Source organism: Anarhichas minor, unplaced genomic scaffold, assembly GCF_050575085.1.
Source record: "Anarhichas minor isolate MPS153535 unplaced genomic scaffold, ASM5057508v1 ptg000063l, whole genome shotgun sequence".
In the NCBI taxonomy this organism is placed as follows: domain Eukaryota; kingdom Metazoa; phylum Chordata; class Actinopteri; order Perciformes; family Anarhichadidae; genus Anarhichas; species Anarhichas minor.
The window spans coordinates 150,888-172,160 of NW_027466509.1; the positions used below are offsets into that span (position 1 = coordinate 150,888).

At 43.0% G+C, this 21,273-nt stretch overlaps 1 protein-coding gene across 8 annotated transcripts in view; it reads left to right on the forward strand.

Annotated features, from left to right (window-relative positions):
• Positions 1 to 21,273, forward strand: part of ppp3cca (protein phosphatase 3, catalytic subunit, gamma isozyme, a) — a 29,567-nt gene that overhangs the window by 1,845 nt on the left and 6,449 nt on the right. For 6 of the 8 annotated variants that reach the window (XR_012947630.1, XR_012947629.1, XM_076078138.1 and 3 more), the window contains exons 2-12: positions 4,957 to 5,154; positions 6,257 to 6,381; positions 12,412 to 12,523; positions 14,436 to 14,581; positions 14,697 to 14,836; positions 15,563 to 15,640; positions 15,723 to 15,817; positions 15,914 to 16,039; positions 16,698 to 16,775; positions 18,089 to 18,173; positions 18,846 to 18,943. Coding sequence is in view for 5 of the 8 variants with exons in the window: in XM_076078138.1 (XP_075934253.1) it covers positions 4,957 to 5,154; positions 6,257 to 6,381; positions 12,412 to 12,523; positions 14,436 to 14,581; positions 14,697 to 14,836; positions 15,563 to 15,640; positions 15,723 to 15,817; positions 15,914 to 16,039; positions 16,698 to 16,775; positions 18,089 to 18,173; positions 18,846 to 18,943 (1,281 nt within the window). In the remaining 3 variants the exon portion in view is untranslated. Of the gene's footprint in view, positions 1 to 4,956; positions 5,155 to 6,256; positions 6,382 to 12,411; positions 12,524 to 14,435; positions 14,582 to 14,696; positions 14,837 to 15,562; positions 15,641 to 15,722; positions 15,818 to 15,913; positions 16,040 to 16,697; positions 16,776 to 17,425; positions 17,682 to 18,088; positions 18,249 to 18,845; positions 18,958 to 21,273 lie in introns of those variants that run through there. The other 2 variants (XR_012947631.1, XM_076078140.1) reach the window with 2 other exon arrangements.

A 21,273-nucleotide genomic window follows, 5' to 3' on the forward strand; every position in this document is an offset into this window, starting at 1 on the left:
GGTGCCTCAATCACTTGTTTTTAGTTGCTTTTTTACCCATTTTTCTCACTCAAGACAATACTTAGCTGGGCTCCATTTTGACATCACCGTTGCCTGATGTGACAAAAGATTCACATGAACTTTTGTTACAAATCGAACCGCATTAAACCTGATGCTCCGTGTTTGAAATCAAATCAAAGAGCAGGCCAGAGGGGAAGGCTGACGAGCGATGAGGAACAAACCCCCGAGGCCTGGCTCTGTAGCTTTGCCCGAGGTGTAATACATTCACTGATAATTAGAGCAATCTGAAGTGGACTTCATGATTCATCCAGCCACAGTCCGCTCCATTCATCTCCACCCGGCTGTATCTTTGTAATTCAATCCTCCCTCTATTGTGTTGGTTTAGAAAACAATGGGCGAACATATCCCGGGCCCTGCTCGTATCAGCTGTCCCCAAACACTATCCCGGTGGGCCGGGTGGAGGACAGGGGTGTCTTTTGTTTTCTTCAGCTCTTTGTTGTCACGCCAGACGTGTCGGGCAGAGGCGGCCCTGATGTGTGTCTGCCGGTTTTGAGGAGTTCATCAAACATTCATGCCAATTAGGCCATGCAGTTCTTCTAATAAGAAGCCGGTCTCGGGGCGGATGGCGGCATATGTTTAACAAAACCCCCCCTCTTCTTCATTGGGTCGTTTGGTGGAAAAAAACCAACCTCACATCGGCGTCTCCGTCGTTCTCTGCCACCGCACGGTGTTTGGAGTGAGTGATGCCGGCTGCCAGAGGTTCATTTGTATCTGTGTTTGAGCAGACTGGTCCAGCCTTGATTGTACATGCAAACCTACATAGAATTCATTATCATTGTGATGATTGGGGGGGGGGGGGGCTATGAGACCAGCTATTACCGTCCAGCATGGCCAATTAACGCTCGTCAATTTGACCCGCGGGGTTGTCGCTCGAAACGCTTCGTGGGCCTGGTTATCTCGTGCCCATTGTGTCCCCCCCCCCCCCCCCCCCCAGAGTCTGCTTCGTTCATTCTGGAGCAGCTTCAGAGTGATGAGGCTTTTAAGTAAACAGCCCCTGAATCTGGAAGCCCTTGCTAATAGAAGCTTTACCTAATCCGTTCTTAAGGCTCGTACCTCAGCTTACAGCCCTCCTCGCGGCCGCGCCTCGTATAGGCCCGGGAAGCTCTTACCTGTTTATTTATACCACACCGGTCAACAACGCATAACAGCTTGTCCTCGGGCACAGGCTAGCCAAGCTGGAGCTGTGGGTTCTCCACAGAGCGCTGCAGGAATGAGTCCCAAAAAAAACAAAAATGAGTCAGCATTTTTTTTTGCGCTTCCGGTTCCCCTTTGTGTGGAAGTCAATAGGTTGTTTTTGTTCGGATGCCTGAAATAAAGTCTGTGTTTAACACAAGCTGAAGAGATTTCAAAGTTTTGTTTTGCGACATACCTCTCTTTACTTCTGCCCATTGCCTTCACGCTTCAAACAAACATGATAAAAGTGGTCTTCACTTGTGAAGATTATCTTGCTGAACAAACGTGCAAGTATCATAAACGTTTGTTTGCCACAGAGCTCATTTTCTGCAATAATCCAAAATCTTATCAAAACAATGAATGGAACCAGTAGGATGCTACCTTCTGGGGTCAGCCTACAGAAACCCGTCATCCCTGCAGCACTCTATTGCAGACCAGGCTATAGTCTGTGTCCTAACTAACATCAGTTACCAGCATATTCACTTGATTTATTGAACCAGCAATAAATTCAACGGTGTCCATGTGACAAACATTCCTTTAAAAACAGCAGTAAAACCGTCCGTGTACTCTTATATGTTCCTCAAGTCCAGACTGATCTGAGTGAGAATACACCTCTGCTGCATCGCTGATTAGCAAACACGCACCCACACTAAAAATTCATCAACGCTTCTTTTCTCTCTCTTCCTTCACATTGCACTTTGATTTGCTCTGCGTGGGTGTGACAACGTTCTCAGAACGCCTCTCCTCTCCTCCTCCGCTGGCTCGGCTTATCGCACAGGGAGTGCTGACTTCCACCAGCCGCTACAAGTATTTCTGTCACATCTGATGGCACAGGGTGTCCTGTGCACTGACCTGTGGATGCATTTGATGATATCAGGAATCCGGCATGAGAAGCGTGTACTGTGCCAGTCTTTCCTCTGGTTTTAATGCTCACTTCTTTTTTTTCTTTTTTTAAAGCTGTACAAAGGCAGTCGCTTTTGACAATCCTATTGTTATTTTTGCACTTCTCTGTGTTAACTCTCTGCATGCCCTACAGACCCTGTTGAAGAGCCTACCTCGCTAGCTGTACACCATAATGCAGGGGTCTTCAACGTTTTTCAGGCCAAGGACCCCCAAACTGATAGAGAGATGGAGCAGGGACCCCCGACTATATATATTGTATAAAATTGTGTTTTATATTAAACTGGGCCTAGTGCCATGTATAAACACACCTCTTTATTGTGCATTCAATACTAAGCTATGCAAATAATACACAGGTTCATATATTCATGTTGTTATTTTAAACATGTGCAAGGTACAGTGAGTAGGGGGGCCGTGCCACTGCCATTTATAAACACACCTGTTATCTTGCATACAATACTGAACTATTAAAATAATGGACACATTGATGTTTAGAGAAAAAAAAAATATATATTTTTTTAAATTGTCTAATCAACCAAAAATTTCGCGGACCCCCTGCAGTACCTCCGCGGACCCCCTGTTGAAGACCTCTGCCATAATGTATTTGGTTTGTGCCTGGCCTGTTATTAGATAAACCAGCTGTAATCACAAGCCCTGGAAGTGAGAGGCCTTGGATCATAGCTGCTACTGTCTTCAACATGTGCAGCTCAGTCGGTCTATTCATAATTTGAGTCACTTTTTGGATCATATATAAGAAAGGAAATACAACGGAGCAAATATACCATCTACAGATGCCCTGGTCACGTTTTTTAAGGCAGCCAATACGGATTGCAGATTGTTTACTTTGTTATAGTCATCTGTCATGTTTTTGTTTTGCATAAAAACATACAGTTCAAATAATAAGGAAATAAAAGACTGTATTTTTATTGACAAAAAAATGACAAGCTGCTTAGAGCTAGTGTTAGAAAGTTAAACACGTGATAATTCCCTCTCTAATATCTATTTTATACAACTCAATCTAATATGATGCCTCTATATGACCTACATAAGCAAAGGAGACCAAACTATATATAGTTTATCTGAACGCTTAATGTCATCGGTGCCACCGGGTCAGATTCTGCTCGGAAACAAGATGAAATAATGCAAGTTTAACAGAAACTGTTTTAGCTCAGACTCAAACCGGGCATCCAACAGCGACCAGCCCACTGCGGACAGACCCAGACAGACACCACGTGTTGCTGGGCCCACCGGAGGGAAGGGAGGCACAGGAGAACCAGAACCAGTGCTGAGCAGGGCAGACCGCCAGACCCTAGTGCTCAGAACCGCTCCCGCTTCTGTCCAAAGAGACCGACGAAATCAACACTACATGAAAGTTCCCTGTAGTAGCTTTCTTTCTAGCCAAAAACTACATTTTACAAGATAACATTTTAACACATCATGATAACTTTTTTATGTACCTTCGACCAGTACACACTTTCACTGAGCAGACCTTGGACACATCATATGTAGGTCAATGGACGTTAGCTGTTAGCTTCGGTACTGCCGACGTTACTAGCTGTCCTGCTATTATCACGGATCGGGGACTTGAAAGTAGTCAATTATTTTCTGATTCTTAATTTCACACTCTGATGGTTAAACTGCGTAATACGCGGTTCACATGTGTGCCGAACCGTGGGGAGGATCCGTAGATCAACTGTGGTCCGTTACAGCTACGGATGTGACGATATCAGATTTGATTGCGAAACGGTTTAAAAAACAGTCACAATAAATTGATTGTGGTGAATTTCCACCTCCGGGATAATCGTGAATATCGTCACAAGTGACTTGAAACAGATTGTCTAACTCTTTGTCATGATAGAGAAGTAAAACATGCTTAGTGTAAGACAGAAGAGATGCCAACATTATAATTTATGCAGAGCGAGTTATGATTAATGAAGACTTTATTTAAGATCGTTTGTAATATAAAAAGACATTCACAAAATAAAGATGCTTATCATATCTGTGTCCTATGCAATTTATGTTTCTTAACTAAATGTAAGGTAAAGAATATTATGCAAATGAATCAGACTTATTTTGGACAGGATAGTTGGGACATGAAATTATTGTCCCGTGCCCAGTTACACCACTAGTTTTCATACATTAACACTTTGTATAGTTCACTGCATTAATGCTCCATTTGGGAGAATTGGATTGAATTATGGGCACATATTACATATATCACATACTGGTGAGTTTGTATCAAGAATTCCTTTTAGAGAATGTGTCATGTCTTAACTTCACTGCTCTCTCAATGCTGGATGTTAGTCAGTAATTACATTTAGCAGTTTTGGATGTTGCGCCCTTGACTGTGTTTTGATCAAGAAGCCGTCGGATCTCAGCCTGACAAGCGTTGACTTTCAGCGGTGACGGTAGAAGGATTGTGTGGGTGGTACAGAGCAGATTACTGAGAGAGGGGGTGGGTCAAGTGAGGTGCGGGGCTTCTTACTGTCTTGCCTTTTCCATCGCCTGCATGGCATTATCGCGTAGGCGTATGCATCCCTCCTCTTGTGCTGATGCCATCATCTCGGCTCAGTCGATGCAAATGTCACCTCTCACGATTACAACGTTAGAAAGTGCAGCCTGAGATGCAGAAGGTTTCTTCAGGGGTCATATGTTCTATATTACTGTCATGAAATGTACTTATTTTCTTGCATAGATGCACCTCATCTAATTGTCTTTTTAATACATTTTCAATTTGAAAAAGTTCTATACTAGTTCAACCTTTCTAAATGCAAAAATAACTCTAATTGTGATTGACTCTATACACTTTTTTCCTCCCGACAGCTGTGCCGTACCCTCCGCAGCACAAGCTGACGGTGAAGGAGCTATTTGAAAGTGGCAAGCCCAACGCCGAGCTGCTCCGCAACCACCTCGTCAAAGAGGGACGCGTGGAAGAGGACGTGGCTCTAAAGATCATCAACGACGGGGCCAACATCCTCCGCCAAGAGAAGTGCATGCTGGAAGTGGATGCACCAATAACAGGTAGGCCGGCAAGATGCTCGGTGAGAGCCCAGAGGGGGACGCTGTGATGGCAGCTATGTCCCCTGACCACCTATATAACGTATACACCACACGTAGTGTACAAGATGGGTCAATAGACAGTCTTCCAGTGATGCCTTGTTAAGTAGAGAAACTATTGATTGTCTCCTGAGCAATACACCTGACATGACCTGTCACATGGAACGAACACACCCAAGCCACGCCTCTAACTGCCAGGAGCTCCTCCCAGGAATTTGATCGTCCGTGCTCTGGCTCACTGGACGCAAACGCATTACTTTGAAGCCCGACCAGATGGATTTTCTTGCGATATGTGATCGAACGAGAATTCAGCTGCCGTGCAAGATAACAATGCACCCCCCATGACATAGTTGTATCCCCCAGCAATGCTAGATAGTATGGGTGTCATTTGGGGGCAAAAGATCACACGAACATAGACGGAGAGCGAGCTGTACCCAGCATGCAGTTTGGCAGTGTAACAGTGGATAGGGGTTCCCTGTCAGTACACTACACAGTGTGTAAATTACACACTACTAATAAATATGTCCTGTCGATCTCAGGAGCTCGCACTCGACACTGCACTTCCTTGAGTCCTTCGGGGGAAAGACGCCATGTTGATGGAAATGGCAAGACAGACAGACACTACTTCCATTTTAGTTAGATGTCAGGACAGCATAGCTAGTATGGTGGAGCAGAGAGTAAACACAGCACCAACCTAGGCGTTATTCCATTGCAACATTGCTGGTGTATACCCTGTTCAGAGCCAGACCCAAGGGCCTCGCAGGCTGTTGGAGTCAACTCCTGAGATGCTAATTGTTTTGAATGAACGAGTATTCATAGTTCACTTGTTTAGTAATGCATACCAAACCATAAATCCTCCCATCTACCTTGAACATAATAGAAAACTACTTTGAATCTGCATGTTTAATAAATCAAAATCATTTTAGTTTATTTGCAAGTATGACTGGTTTTATAATAATAAAGCGACATATACCAAGGGATGTCCAGACAATCAACTGTTTAGAATATCAGTAGCCCTACTAGTTGGTGTGACAACTGTAACAGCAGCGTGTTTGTCTTCTTACAGTATGCGGCGACGTCCATGGACAGTTCTTTGACCTTATGAAGTTGTTTGAAGTGGGGGGATCACCCAGTAACACGCGGTATCTCTTCCTCGGTGACTACGTAGATCGAGGATACTTCAGTATTGAGGTAAGCTGTTGGGTCTTCCAGGTTATTTGTTTGCAATGATTTATTTTACATTTGAAATAAGAACCCTTTGGGTTGTATTGTGAAGATATAGCGGTTTACGCCTGTTTGTATTCACCGGTTTCATTTACTTTTGTCAGCGTGGTTTCTTAACTACTGTAGATCCTTACATTTAAATGTTCTTCATTTCTTAGAAATAAAAGTCAAAATGTGAACATGGTGCATTGAACAATGTGATATGTTTCAGTGTATTGTCACAGCCACTCACTGTTGGTTTGTGATGGGTGAATGAAATGTCTTTATTTTGACCTTCGCTCCAGGTTTGAACTGTGCTTGTGTCCAGATGTTAGGTCATCATGTAGCCGGACCTCTGCTGCTGCTCTCCCAGTGTGGTGCACGGGAATTATGACCGGTGCTTGCAATTTGGATTAAAAGAGTTGTACAGTGTTGTACAGTGTTTTGCACCAGAATAGTTGTTAGGCGAGTGTAAACTAAGCCCAAGACCTGTGAAAGTGTCTTTTATTTACGGGAGCCCGGCGTGAGCCACAGACAGACTGATGACAGCGTTTAGGATGGGCCACGTAGTTTCTGTGATAACAAGAGTTAAAAGAAAGCTTTAACACAGATTCACTGAGAGTTTGGCTTGCTACGGTCGCTCTGTGATATTATCTTGTGATCGTTGTAAGCGTGAGGTAAAGAACGCTGGACCGCATGCAGGAACATTTTGCTGTTCTTATCTTGACTTTCTCATACTTTTAGCTTTGTATGGTGGGCGCGGTACAACAGCATCAATAGGCATTAAATGAATAGGGATGTCATTAGGCTATATTAATACATTTAGAATTGTATTACCCGATATTTAGAATTGCAGCTTAAAACAGGATAATATCGACATATTAATGAAGTGTAATTTATTGTTTCAAAATGATAAAATATATAATCCATCATTAAAAAACGTTTGGCTTGGATAAAAGCAGACCAGTTGCACTTGACTCTTACGACATGTCGGGTCCACTTAGCTGGTCTTGCGATACACTGGCAGAAACCCAGGATGTAAAAAGATAAAGGTAAACTGAACTGCATGCTGGTATGTCCCGTTTGGATTCTCAGGATGGTTAAGATGGTGGGTCAGAATAGCTACTAAAATCTTAAAGGCTTACCGCAGTGTTGCTTTGAGGATCTCACTTTAGTGCCAAATGACCAACTGGGTCTTGCTGTCTGAAATTCTATTTCGATGAGGACTTCAAAGGGCACAGGTCGTACTTGCTTATTAGATGGTTAAAAATGGAACAGGGAGCTGCAGTCTGGCTGTGCAAAGTGAAACTGCAGCTCCCTTATTGAGACTCCTGGCCCAAGGGCGGTGGCTACAGTAGCCTTGGATTCATAGCAGTTAAAATGGGTAAAACAAATAAAGGTATGAAAATGACCACAGAAAACACTACTGCTGTGTAACCCTCACCTCAGTTGTCCACCTGTATGGGTATATACCTAACAACCCTACTTTCACAATATTTTTTGTCGTGAGTTGGAAAGAAATTCTGCCAAAGAGTACCGCTTTAAGCGTTAAACGTCAGCTGTAATTAGCTAAAACAAGAGTTTTTGAATTTGGACAACCATATCAGCATCAACATCTGTATTTTTCAACACATCAATCTCAAATTGTTCCTGTGAATACTTCAGAGGACTTTTTAACACTCATTGTGGAGCATGTGAGCAGCGTTAGTTGGGGCTGACGACGTAAAAAAGTTGGAAAAACAAATATCTGGTGGTGTGGAGTAACTGTTATGCTGTGTTATGTGTTAGGCTTTATGACAGTAGCTTGAGACTACACTAGCTGTTAGCATGACACACAAATCTCTGACCAGACTGTTGGTGGTCGAGTTGCATTGTGGGAGTATCGGCGCCAGGTTTTGCTAAGGAAGAATGATGCTTGGAATAAAAGAAAACGTGTCTTGTTCTGCCGCATCGATTTTTGCCCCATTTCGTTTTTTAACTGGCAGTGTTGTAACTCTGTTCTGCTGTTCATTCTGTACACATGACATCTATCTCACTTCTGTCCGTCCTGAGAGAGGACCCTCCTCTGTTGCTCTCCCTCAGGTCTCTTCCTCTTTTCTCCCCGTTAAAGGGGTTTTTGGGCGAGTTGTTCCTGTTCTGATGTGAGGGTCAAAGGTCAGAGGATGTTGTATGTGTACAGACTGTAAAGCCCTCCGAGGCAAATTTGTGATTTTGGGCTGTAAAAAATATATTGAAAATTTAAATTGAATTGATATGAAAAAGGGAAAGATGTTCTTTTGTTTGTGTGACTGGTGCAGAGATGGGTTGTTAGAGGTCGACCGATAATAACGATAGTTTAGAGCGGGGAAAAGCTGCTTTTTCTTTTTTAAATGGACAATCTTTAACTTTACAAACTGGATTACTGTCGAACTGAACATCAAAGTCAAAGTAAAAATACTTAAATAAAGTAAGTGTGGATCACTGAACATCACAGTCAAAGTAATAGATGGAAAACTACCATTGGCACACTACTGCGTGAGAGTCCATAAGGCAGTCTGCTAACATTTGGACCACTCTTTTGATGGGCTCCGGCCAGCAGAGGTGGCTGAAATGTCACAGATGAAAGGAGCGGACTGAAAGAGCATAGGGAATGATGGGCCGATGCCGATTAAGGGTCAAAATTTGACACTGGGATTATTTCCCCATGTATTTCTAACGAAAAGTGAAACTCTTCCTGCTCCCAAACCCAGAAGAGGTGGTCTTCTCCTCTTGTGAAACTGTTCAGCTTGTTGGCATGTCCATGCTCATCCCTCATCCCCTGGTGTGATCACAGGTGTCTAGAGTGCACATCCCACTGTGAAGCACTAACACGGAGCAGCTGATTCAAAGTAATGGAACGACGCGCTGAATTCTGACGTGAGAAGTTTTTATTCTAAAAACAAGGCAGCGTGGAGGGACGTGTCCAGGAGGCAACCTCCGGTTCTGCCGAGTGTCTTAAAAAGTCAATTTACTTCTCATTCGTTCACCATAAATTTGGTCACAGGTCCGGATGGAATCATCACTGGCTCCAGGTCCCGACTGTGGTTCACCATCTAATGATGGCCGGACTAAATGATCCATCGATTAATCCAGAAAACTACGGTCAGATTAATCAGTGGTGAAAATAACCATTACAAAACAATGCTCAAGCTGAGTCATTAGAAAATGATTATAGTCTAATAACTAGTCTGTATGATATATATATATATATATATATATATATATATATATATATATATACGGGTACGTTTTTCTACATATCAGAGGAAGCCGCTTTTCCTCATTTGCTGACTTGCTGCAAAAGAGCCTAAAAGCACCAGACTCTCTTGTTGTTTTTTCTTTTGAAACATTCTCTACATTTCAAAGCAAGGCCACCGAGCTCCCTTCAGTCACCAATAAGACAGATGTAGGAAAACGGATATCAGCATGTGGTCGCCTTGGCAACACAAAGAGTCGCCGTAGCCTCTTGAAGCGGCGCGTTACCTTTACCGCAGAGCGATCCATTTCAGTCTCTACACTCCTCTTCTTCTGCCCGGTCCGTCCATAGACACACACACACACACCAGACACAGGCGGAAGTGTGTCTGGGTTTGAGCTGACGGTAGCCAGTGTTCAAGCTTTGTGCCGTTTCCCTTTGTCTGGCTCCAGGCTCTCCAACACACAGAGGCAGAGGGCTGCTCTCATTAAAACCCACGTCAGCCTCCAGCCGTGTCTCTCTGCCTCCACACATGAGAGATCAAGTCACATTTATCTACACGTTACTACCCCCCCAACATTAAAAGCGAAAAAGACAAGTTAGTCGTGGCTCCCTCATTCCATTTCTTCACTTCTGTGATGACACACCTGCTGACTCTCTCACCTCGGCACCTCGTTCCAGCGACTTAATAGCGGGTCGTGGTTGGCGCATGTCAACAGAGTGGGCTGAGAGCGGCAAAGTGGCAGCTAATTGAGCGGCGCCTTGACTGAAGAGAAAGCAAGTTCACCTGGCTTGTAAATGCTGCTCTGCTTTTGGTGTACGTGTGTGTGTGTGTGTGTTTATTTATATATATATATATATATTATTTTTGTTCTTTTAACTAGAGCCTATTAATATGGCAAAGAGGAAAATGTTTCTTCTTAGACGAGTTTGTGAAGGAAAAAACAGATCTTTCTGCGACACGTCGTAGTTGATCATACGTGTGAGTGGATCCATGTGACAGGAAGTCATTTGGTTCTGTTTCTGTGGACTATCATTACGGTACGAATAGAGACGCAGCCAACAATCGTCTGCCAATCAAAAGTACATATTTTTGTAGCTGAGCGGCCACGATTGGTGGCTGGCTTGTATTTTTTTTGCAGGTCACATTCACGTTACGCTTTTTTATGTTGCACACAGCAGCACAGACGGTAACGTCACACACACATCCACATCATCCTTGTTTCATTTCTTGGAGACATAAAGTCCAACACAAGCCGTGGAGGAACAACCTGAAAAACATTTGGAGGAACTAACTTACTCAGACATTTGTTGTATTGTAATTCATTCCCATCATGCTGCACAGTGAGCGGCTCGTCTGCCGACAGCACGGAGCTGAGCAGCATTATGCTGCATGCAGTGATCATTGAGTATTGGGTGAAAGTAAATTGTAACACTATCACGATGTGTTCAAATGTAATCTTGTAAAATGTCGTTTTTGGCGAGAAACTTAAATCCAGTTGTTTGAAGATGTTTTCTCAGTAATATAAAATAGATATTGTAGAAGGAATTATAACCTGTTAAACTACCTAACTAGCTCCCTGCAGCTGGTTATACATCATTCAAACTACTAGTGCTAAGATTCTTTTAATAAAAAGTAGTGCTGGGCAACGATTAAAATATTTAATCGCGATTAATCGCATGGATTTTTTGCGATTAATCGCGATTAATCTCATTGTTATGGCAAAGTTCAATAATTAATTCAAAAGTAGTGTATTGTGCACTTTTATTTTAAAGTACTGCTATATGAACAACAGGTCAATAACATTTGGTTTAAACACTTTAAACACATCAGGTTGTTGTTAGCAGCAGTGTTCCCTTTACACAGCAGCAGTTATAACACAGTTATAATGATTCTGATCATAGATATTCAGCCGGTGTTCACAACTTTATCTTCATGTGTGTAAGAGATGACATTTAAATATACACCTTGAAAACTGCAAACATATCTACGTCATGTTTTTATGTTTGTTAAATTCTCAGTAGCGATAACTAAATGATGCTTATTATACATATTACACACAAAACACTTTAAAAACTCGACAATATGTATTTTAATATTGTCACTGCTGTAAATTGTTTGATTGCATGATTTACTTTTATTGTGACGAGCATGAGAACGGAAGTGCTTTTACTTTGAAGAGACAGGAAGTAGAATGGTACTTGTTCTTGACGCTAACAATGTTGATGAAACGTAGAAAACCACATGTCGGGTGCAAGAGCGTGTTGTGGTCACTGTAACACTGTAATACTGCAGTTCAGACAGTAAAGTGTTCCGTTCAAACAAGACGTGTCTTGTTCCTCACGAGAAGCTCCACTTCACAACAGTCACGTTTGATCTGTAACGAGACGATCGCGCTCGCTTGTGTCTGTGTGTGCGTGCGTGTGCGTGTGTGTGCGCGTGTTTGTGAGACAAGCGTGAAGGACGGTGACAGACTGTAGGAGGGGTTCTGGACCCGTGGGGGGGGGAGAGAAGGAAGTGACGCCACACGAACACAGCTGTTCACTGCTTGCTGCCTGCTTCTTGTGTTAAAAATGTCGCTTAATAATAAATAAATAAAAATCTGCGTTAACGCGAGATAATATAATTGTCGGCGTTAATTTATTAATGCGTTAACGCGATAATAACGCGTTAACTTGCCCAGCACTAATACAAATACAATCATTCATTTCCTAATCATCTGAATTGTGTGTTTCATGAAAATAACCCCTATAGACAGAAAAAGTAAACAGATAACATCCTTTCTCCCGCTGTCTGTCCTCAGTGTGTTCTCTACCTCTGGTCGCTCAAGATCAACCACCCCAGCACCCTCTTCCTCCTGCGGGGGAACCACGAGTGCCGACACCTCACAGAGTACTTCACCTTCAAACAGGAATGTAAGTGCAGGCGCTTCTCTCGAGCCACACGACGGACGGTCCAATACAATGGTCCAATATGTGTGTGTGCGCTCTCTGCGCCGCTTCAGAGTGGCCTGTATCAATCAGGTTTCAGGTTTCAGACGATGCCCGGGCGTGAGGGAGTGGCATCGTGCAGGCTGGCCCTTGCTGTCACTATCGCAGGTCGGTTTGATCGTCCTCTTCACGCGCAACATGCACAAACAAGGACTTGAACAACTGCAAGGTGACTGACTCCCCTTAATTAAAGGACTAGCTTCCCACAAGCAGGACGCTTTTGTCACAAAAACGTGGCACTTCGTCACTGTGAGAGAAGCCTTTTGTCTTCATGTTGCAGACTGTAAACTGCTGGAGCATGGAGAGCAGCCAGGCGTGCGTGCGTGAGAGAGAGAGGCAGGCCAGTGCGGAGGCATTAGTATGCACACTCAGAAACAAAGACAGCCCTGCCAGCTGCAAACAGATGAAGCTCCCTTCATACCACCTCATCTGTTCACCAGTACACAGTGTGCCACCTGTCAGCGCTTTGGTTGGTGGTCGTTTGAGGCGTGACGCTTATAGAATTAAATCTATTTAGTTTCATAATGAAAGCAGTCAAGAGTATGTGTGTTTACTAAATGAGCAGATGAAGCGAGAAAAAATAATTGATTCTTCGATGCATGCGTGACAACGTTTTTTTTGAGTTTATAGTTGTCCATCGGTGGCTGCCAGCTAAATGCAGTCAGTGTGGTGTGTGATGTATGTAGTGGGAGCAGACGAGACGAACCTCCAACAACCGGAGCGGCTCTGCTCCTCGCTATTCTTCAGTAGGATCATTGCTTAACTGACTAGAGGCTGTGCATCTCTCTCTCAAGATGATTCAATGCATACATCAATACATGGTCTGCGATGCCATTCAAAAACCATACATAACGATACTTCGACGCGTTGCGATTCAGCTCCGATTCAATCTTATTTCATAGTATTCTCATGACTATGATTGGCTTAATGCAGCTCATTGCTATGGTTGTGATTTAATCTGAATAACCAGAATGAATTTCCAATTAGGAACGATTGTTCTAAGCTGCTTTCATTCTATGTTGCATTACAAAGGTATTAAGTAAGAACCCAGCTGAAACCCCCTTTAAGTTATTTTGAGTTTGTGCTTCAAAAACCCTTTTTTTAATAGCAACAGTTATATACAATTATAGCAACAGATGCTGCCTACCAACATATTTTAAGGGAAAAAAATAAATAATAATTTGATAAATGAATTGAATTTAACTGATGGTAGTGTGTTTACATTTCAACAACGTTCACATGCATCGCACTTTAAAGTGTGTTGTCCGACTTGCAGCCCTTATAAACAGCAGACCAGTAGATCCCATAAGAGGGAACCAGTGAGTATAGGTGGGTGTCTCTTTGTCTCTGCACCTGAGAAGATTAGGCAGAACGCATTTTAAGATGAATTGTTTGTCACGGTTTAGTTTCATTTAAACACATAAAAATGTCTTCAACAATTTCCAGGCCTTACACAACTAAAGAGTACTCATTTTAAGTACAAGGCTCTGATCTACAGACTTTTCTCTATGACTTGAATGCAGCACTCACTCGGTACTCGAGCATTGCGTTCAATTCCGTCTCCACCGCCCACGCTGTACTGTGTCACCTGGCTTTGTTCTGCGCCCTATAAGGAAGTCCACTTCCTCCTGCCCTTAAGTTGACCTGCAGTGGGTTAGGGTTAGGGTGAGGGAAAGATGCTGCAGACGCTGCCTCCAGACAGTCCTACTGCTCACTCTACTGTGAGCTGCGTTCACAACACGTCTGACGCACCTCGATATCTACAAGGCATTACAGATTATTCTAACGTCGGTTGAGCTGCAGAAAAAAAAAGAATCCTACTTTGTGTTTTCTGCAGGTAAAATAAAATACTCTGAACGGGTGTACGACGCCTGCATGGAGGCCTTCGACTGTCTGCCCCTCGCCGCCCTGCTCAACCAACAGTTCCTATGTGTGCACGGTGGACTGTCACCAGAGATCAACTGCCTAGACGACATAAGGAAAGTAAGTGATCACTCTAATCACTAAGCACATGAAAAAAACATCATTCTGTCATCTAGAAAACCAATAAATGGCCTGATTCTATTTATTTGAAATGTGTGTTTGTTTTGCTCAACAGTTAGACAGGTTTAAAGAGCCACCGGCATTCGGGCCCATGTGTGACCTGATTTGGGCGGACCCCGGCGAGGACTACGGCAGCGAAAAGTCAACCGAACACTTCAACCATAACTCCGTCAGAGGCTGCTCTTACTTTTTCAGGTATTAGACAGCATCGCTGCCTTCATCGCTCTAGCACCAAACAGAGCAGATACAAATGCAGCACTTTATTTGTTTCTTTTTATATCAAATTAGGGGTTTCTTTATGTAAATTAAAGCCGCTTGATCAGAGTAGGAAACAATAGTCTGGCACCTGCACATGCAGGCATGTCAACGCGTTGATGTCAGGAGGCATTTTTTACTGTTCTGGTTGTTTTTATAATGGTGCCAAAGTGAGAGTGATTCAGGTATTTGGAGCCCAGCTGTGATTGGTTTAGTAAATGACTTGTGTAAACTAGCTAGCAGTACGAGGAATAACTTTACACACAAACTTAGTCATGGATTTACAAATAGCCGTTCAGTCAAATCCCTTCCTGGTCATGTTGATGTATGAAATGTTGATCGTCTACACATTTTTCTTGCTCATTCCTGATGGATTAGTAGCGCGGTGAAGTAAAGAAAGGGAGTTAAAAACCCTCCTCGTCCACTCCGGCTTTAGTCCAGCTTCTCCAGAGGCCAGCAGGGCCAATACACACCAGAGTGCTCAGCACCTTTAAACCGTCCAGAGGGCGTGGCATGCTGAAAGTACATATCAACGTATTTCCACAGGCAGTGAAGTCCAGAGTGGCCTCATGCTGTTCCTTTGAATGGTTTCACTTTGGAACAAGCTTTGCTTCCACTCGGTGCTTTCTCTTAACGGTCTGTCTCTGGTTTTCTTTCTTGTTGCAGTTACTCGGCCGTCTGTGACTTTTTGGTAAATAATAACTTGCTGTCAGTAATAAGAGCCCATGAAGCACAGGATGCAGGGTAAGTAGAGTTACCATTTTTCATTTCCCGCGTATTGTGATAAAGAATATGTGGATGAGCCTTTTGGTCTGCGGCTCAACAGGTATCGGATGTACAGAAAAAGCCAGACCACAGGCTTCCCTTCTTTAATCACAATCTTCTCAGCTCCAAATTACCTCGACGTCTACAACAACAAAGGTCTCTGCCTTCTTTTTCCCCTCACTCTCGCTGTTGTGTTTTTTCCGTATTTACCAGGCTTCAGTCCTTGAATCTCTCTCCCTCTTTCAATCCCAGCTGCTGTGCTAAAGTATGAGAACAACGTGATGAACATCCGACAGTTCAACTGCTCCCCCCACCCTTACTGGCTGCCCAACTTCATGGATGTATTCACATGGTCTTTGCCTTTTGTTGGGGAGAAAGGTACATTTGTTGTTTAATTAAAAGCAGATGTGTGTGGAAATCCCAAAATAGAACCTGTGTAGAGTTGACTTTGTGGAATATACCGACCCCGACAGAGGCATTGTGTTTTCGGCTTCTCCGTCCCGTTCTCAGCAAAGCCTTGAAGGAATGTCTTAATATTTGGCACAAACGTCCACTTGGACTCAAACGTGAACTGATACGAATTTGGTGATCCAAATGTCACTGTGACCTCACAAAACGTTTTTGTCCATAACTCAAGAATAAGTTTGCTGATTATGACAATTTCACAAAAATGTCAAAAAAAGAGAATAGAGTGATGACATTTTGGACGGACATGGATGTAAACTGTGACTTGGCTGGTTGGCGTAAGCACACAACCGTGAGTCGGTCATTTTAGTTTGGTATTCAAGTTGATGTTTTATCATTTGTTAGCCAAAAGGGAACCTTTGTAAAGCAGAACATGTACGTTATTGATCAAAACATTTGTCATTTTGTTTGTTGTTACCGCTAAAGGTTCTTTGTTGTATGCAAGTATTTATGGTCTATAGCTGCCTGTAGAACGTCAGGACATTCAGATGTAATTCACATAAATGTATCCCTTTAGATAATTCAGATTTGGTTTCCACCTAATCACATGACCCCCCCCCCCCCCCAACAGTGACGGAGATGCTGGTGAATGTACTAAACATCTGCTCTGACGATGAGCTCATGTCAGAGGGAGATGACCTCTATGAAGGTAAGATTGAGAGAGCAGAAAACATTGTTGCGCTGAATATGACGCCTGTTACATTAAATGACAAATGTTATTATTATTATTGCCAAGGTTTTAGTCTATATTAGTGTTGTACCATGATGGTAAAGAAATACTTTTTCTAAGACATTACCATTGTGGCAAGAAAAAAATGTTGAAAATTAGGAATATTTCACAATTTGTTGTTGTGATAATTTAGAAATTGAAAGGTGTACGTCAGCACTGAATGGTGGTTAAAGTTCATGTCATTGTGCAATGTTTTAGCTCTAGTTGTCCAAACAGGATTCAATTTGATTCAATTCAATTTATTTTGTACAGTCCAAAATCACAAATACAAATTCTCCTCAGAGAGCTTTACAATCTGTACACATACGACATCCTCTGACCTTTGACCCTCACATCAGAACAGGAAGAACTCCCCAAAAAGGGGGAGAAAATAGAAAGATCCTTAGAGAGCAACAGAGGAGGATCCTCTATCAGGATGGACAGAAGTGTGATAGATGTCATGTGGACAGAATGAACAACATCACAGAGTTACAACACATTCAATGCATATGAGAGGAGAGCGGGAACCTAAAAAACATTGGACCTCAGATTTTGGAATAAAAACTCATCTGGTTGTTTTTGTTCTGCAGCGGCAGGAAACAGAAGATCAGATCAGGTTTCATGTTTCTCTGTGAATCAACTAAAAATGGGACAGGAAACCAAAACCCCTCGTTTCAAGTTTCACAAACACCCGACAATCTTCTCTTGAAGCTCCGACAGTCAGATGATAGATATACATGCTGTATATATTAAAACCACATACCTCATAATAACCAAATCACAGCCCTGTGACATCAGCTTATCCAAGAAGGAAGTGACATCACATCGCTGGTGACAATGATGAAGGTGAAGATGTTACTGGCTCCAGTCTAAGAATACTGCACACCTGGGTTGTAGATTTCCTCCCTGGTTCTGTTCTCTTATTCTGTAAATTGCATTTTCAGTTTAGTTGTTAGAGTGGATGAGTAGAACTCCTAGAATGCTGGGAGCTGTACAGCCATTTATACGCACAGTCTAGGTCCCACATGTCTGATGCTGACGAGGGAGTTCTGCCGCTACGCTTTGAAACGCATAATTAAACCCTCAGTTCATCTCTGAAATGTTTCATCCTTTGTTCTCCTCACACAAGGCTTTCGTACAACGCGTTGTTCATTTTAAGGAAGTGCTGAAAAGAAATCGATAGCAAAGAATGTAAACGTCTGTATGTAACACTCAAGGTGGTCTTAACTTTAACGCTCTGAAACTCGTTCCAGGTGGAACCTCGGCGATGCGCAAGGAGGTCATCCGGAACAAGATCCGCGCCGTGGGGAAGATGGCCCGGGTCTTCGCAGTCCTCAGGTCTGTCCCCCGTCCTTTTGATCTACTCGTGGTGGCACTCAGATCACAGTGAGCTCTGTGCAAATCGAATCGCAGGTCAGCTGAGTGCACAATGAAGTTGTGATTGAAAACACAATGTTAGGATTAATGAGCTGGCACGAGATGAGTCACGACGCAGGCAGACCGTATAATGACATTAGACATTATTCCAGATCAATGCTGCTGCAAGAGCGGCCTGGCGCTCGGACCGGCGCATACGGGTCAGTCAGAGGGTGTTTCAGAAACAAAATCAAGATTTACAAATAGATCCTGATCATTAATAGGTCTGACTTTGACCACAGTGCTTTGCAAGAGGAATGTAATGTCATGTGCACACAGTTATTCCAAAGTCCTATTTCAGTTGTTAATCCCAGTTTCTTCTGACTCAGAGGAGAATAAGATGGATGATGTGAAAATTCAAGTGTGTCGGCATGAAAATGTGTCAACACGAATCTCAACACTTGCAAGCGATCCTTAAAAACATCGCCTTGGCTGCTAAAACTGACCCACTTACAGAACCGGGACACTTTAGAGCTGACGGTCCGTCTAGTGAGGATTGAACCTGTGACCTCGTGGTTACTGGCTTACCGGTTAACGGCTTGCTGACTTGTAACGTGTGTGCATGCCCTGTTTTTGATTTTGTTTTCGGACCAGGGAGGAAAGCGAGAATGTGCTCACGCTTAAAGGCCTCACCCCAACTGGAACTCTTCCCGTGGGAGTGTTGTCGGGGGGAAAGCAGACCTTGCAGACCGGTAAGTGTCTTTTATACTCGGTCGCTCTGTTGTTTGATTTCCTCCTCGCTAGCTGCCGTTCAGCACGACCCGCTGTACAGCCCCTTGTCGTGATACGGGCGGGTCAAAAAGTGACAAAGCAGCGATCCGAGTGAGTTATTAATAACTCCCCTCCCTCTGTCTCGCCCTCACACACACACCAAGTGCTGCAGCGGTTTGAGGGTCGGGCTGTTCAAATTGGTTCTCATACTGGGGTGCGGCTAATAAATAAATAAAAAAACTGTCCGTCACTTCACTAACCCCTGAGGAAACGCCTTGTCACCAAGCATGTGGTTTTCTTTTGTTTTTTGCTGCCAGCAAATCTATATTTTTATATATCTGTGTAGAATGCTGAAGAATTCTAAACACTGCGTCAGTGGCACCAGAAAATAGAAATATGGAATATATCATGTAACCTTAATCCCATACCATTTTCAACGTAGACGTTCAAAAATACTATTTCTTAATATACGTGAAAACATTGGCGACCTGAAACCTTTCCCTGCCGCAGCAGACTTGTACCCTGTATTTGGCAGGTACTCATTTCATTCCCTAATACTAGGGAAAGCAGTATAACTATTATAACGCTTCATAAAGCAGAAAAAATACCTTTATTTGCTTTATGCCGAGAGTTAGATTGACTGATGCCTGGCTCGGTCCAAAGGTAACAACATCTGCCTGCCACCACGTCTAAAGCTCACGAGTTAGCACTTCATATATCGCTTGTACCATCCGTGAGTGTAAAAACAACAATCTTCCATTTTATTTTCTGTACTTTTTCTTTGCAGGAACAGTAACCGGTTGTCTCGCAACTGTTTTTACCTTTGAACAGGGCCTGGCTAGCTATCTGCCCCTGTTTCTAGTAATTATGCTAAGCTAACCACCTGCTAGCTCCAGCTCATTTATATATAATTATTTTTTAAACTGTTTATCATCAATATAGTTATATTGAACAGTACATGCAAGCCCCTACACACGCACACCTATTTACAGACAACAAATAACAACAATGCTTATGTAAAATATCATAATATAATAGATTAATAAGGAAAGGAAAGGGGGAGAACCAAATAAAATTAGCATTTCACCCGAAATTCTGCCTTCCGAATATTGCTCCAGCTCATATTTGCTATACAAACGTGGTATCGCTATTCAAGTGAAACCGAAAATAGCGAGTTTTTTTTCTCATACAGTTTGATGGCAGAAAATGTTCACATCTTTGAAAAACATTGGCAGAAACACTGCTGTCTGTCCCAACATCCTGTTTAGGCGGACGAGCTTCCTGTGCTGCTTGTCCCTTTAAAGGGTTCTAGGGGTACATCTCAAGTCTCTTAATGTCATCCCCGTTTCCCTCACTCGCGTCCTAGTCCCTCCCACCAGGGATGTCAGTCGGCTTTAACAGCTGGAGAGACTTTGGATAAGTTTGTCTGTTCACATGATCACTGTACTTAATAACAGTAACTAATAACACTAATAACTAATAAAGACACACAGTAATCACCACTGTAGAGGTGTTTCTCTCTGTAGTCTGTTAACAAACTGTGTCCTGTGTTCTGTTTATAAGCACAGGATCCATTTCTACCGGCGGAATGCGATCGTCTTATTTATGAATTATTTGCGTCTGTACGGTTTGTAATTCAGATTGTGACGTCATTATTAAATAACCCAGAATATGATTATTGTTTCTCTTAAATGATAAAACTCATCAAACACTCAGGAATGATGTAAAAACCTCTCTCTGACTTTAATTGTATTCATAATAAAGTTATTGAGGGAAACATCAGATCATGAAAACACAAATCTTTATAATAAATGTAGAAAGTTGTTTGTGCTCCTTTTGTTGTTCAGACTACAATGAACATTTATTTAAACCAGATGTTGAATCAGAAACCTGATCAAATATAAACTCGAGTTTATTGTGATCCGTCTTCACTCTGGTGTTAAACTCAGTCAGTCAGTCCGATCGGCTGCAGCGTCCAATCACATAACTGATGAACAATGAGGGGGCGTGTCGGCCGTTAAAAGACTTCCTGGAAGTCTGTTCTCGTGGTTCCTCGCTCATGGCTCCTCCGAGGTCCCTCCTCCATCCTCTCTCCTCTCTCCTCAGAGCTACTTTAGAGCTTTGGGGCGGCCGTCAATATGGCGGCGCAGAAACAACTTCCGGTTCAAGCGAGGATCGAGGAGCGAGGAAACGACACTTAAGAGACTTGAGAAGTACCCCCGATCAATGATGGCATGCCACAGGAAGCGCATACTAGACTAGACTGACTGGAGCCCGCCCTCCCCATGCAGCAAAAAACTTTTGGGGCTCA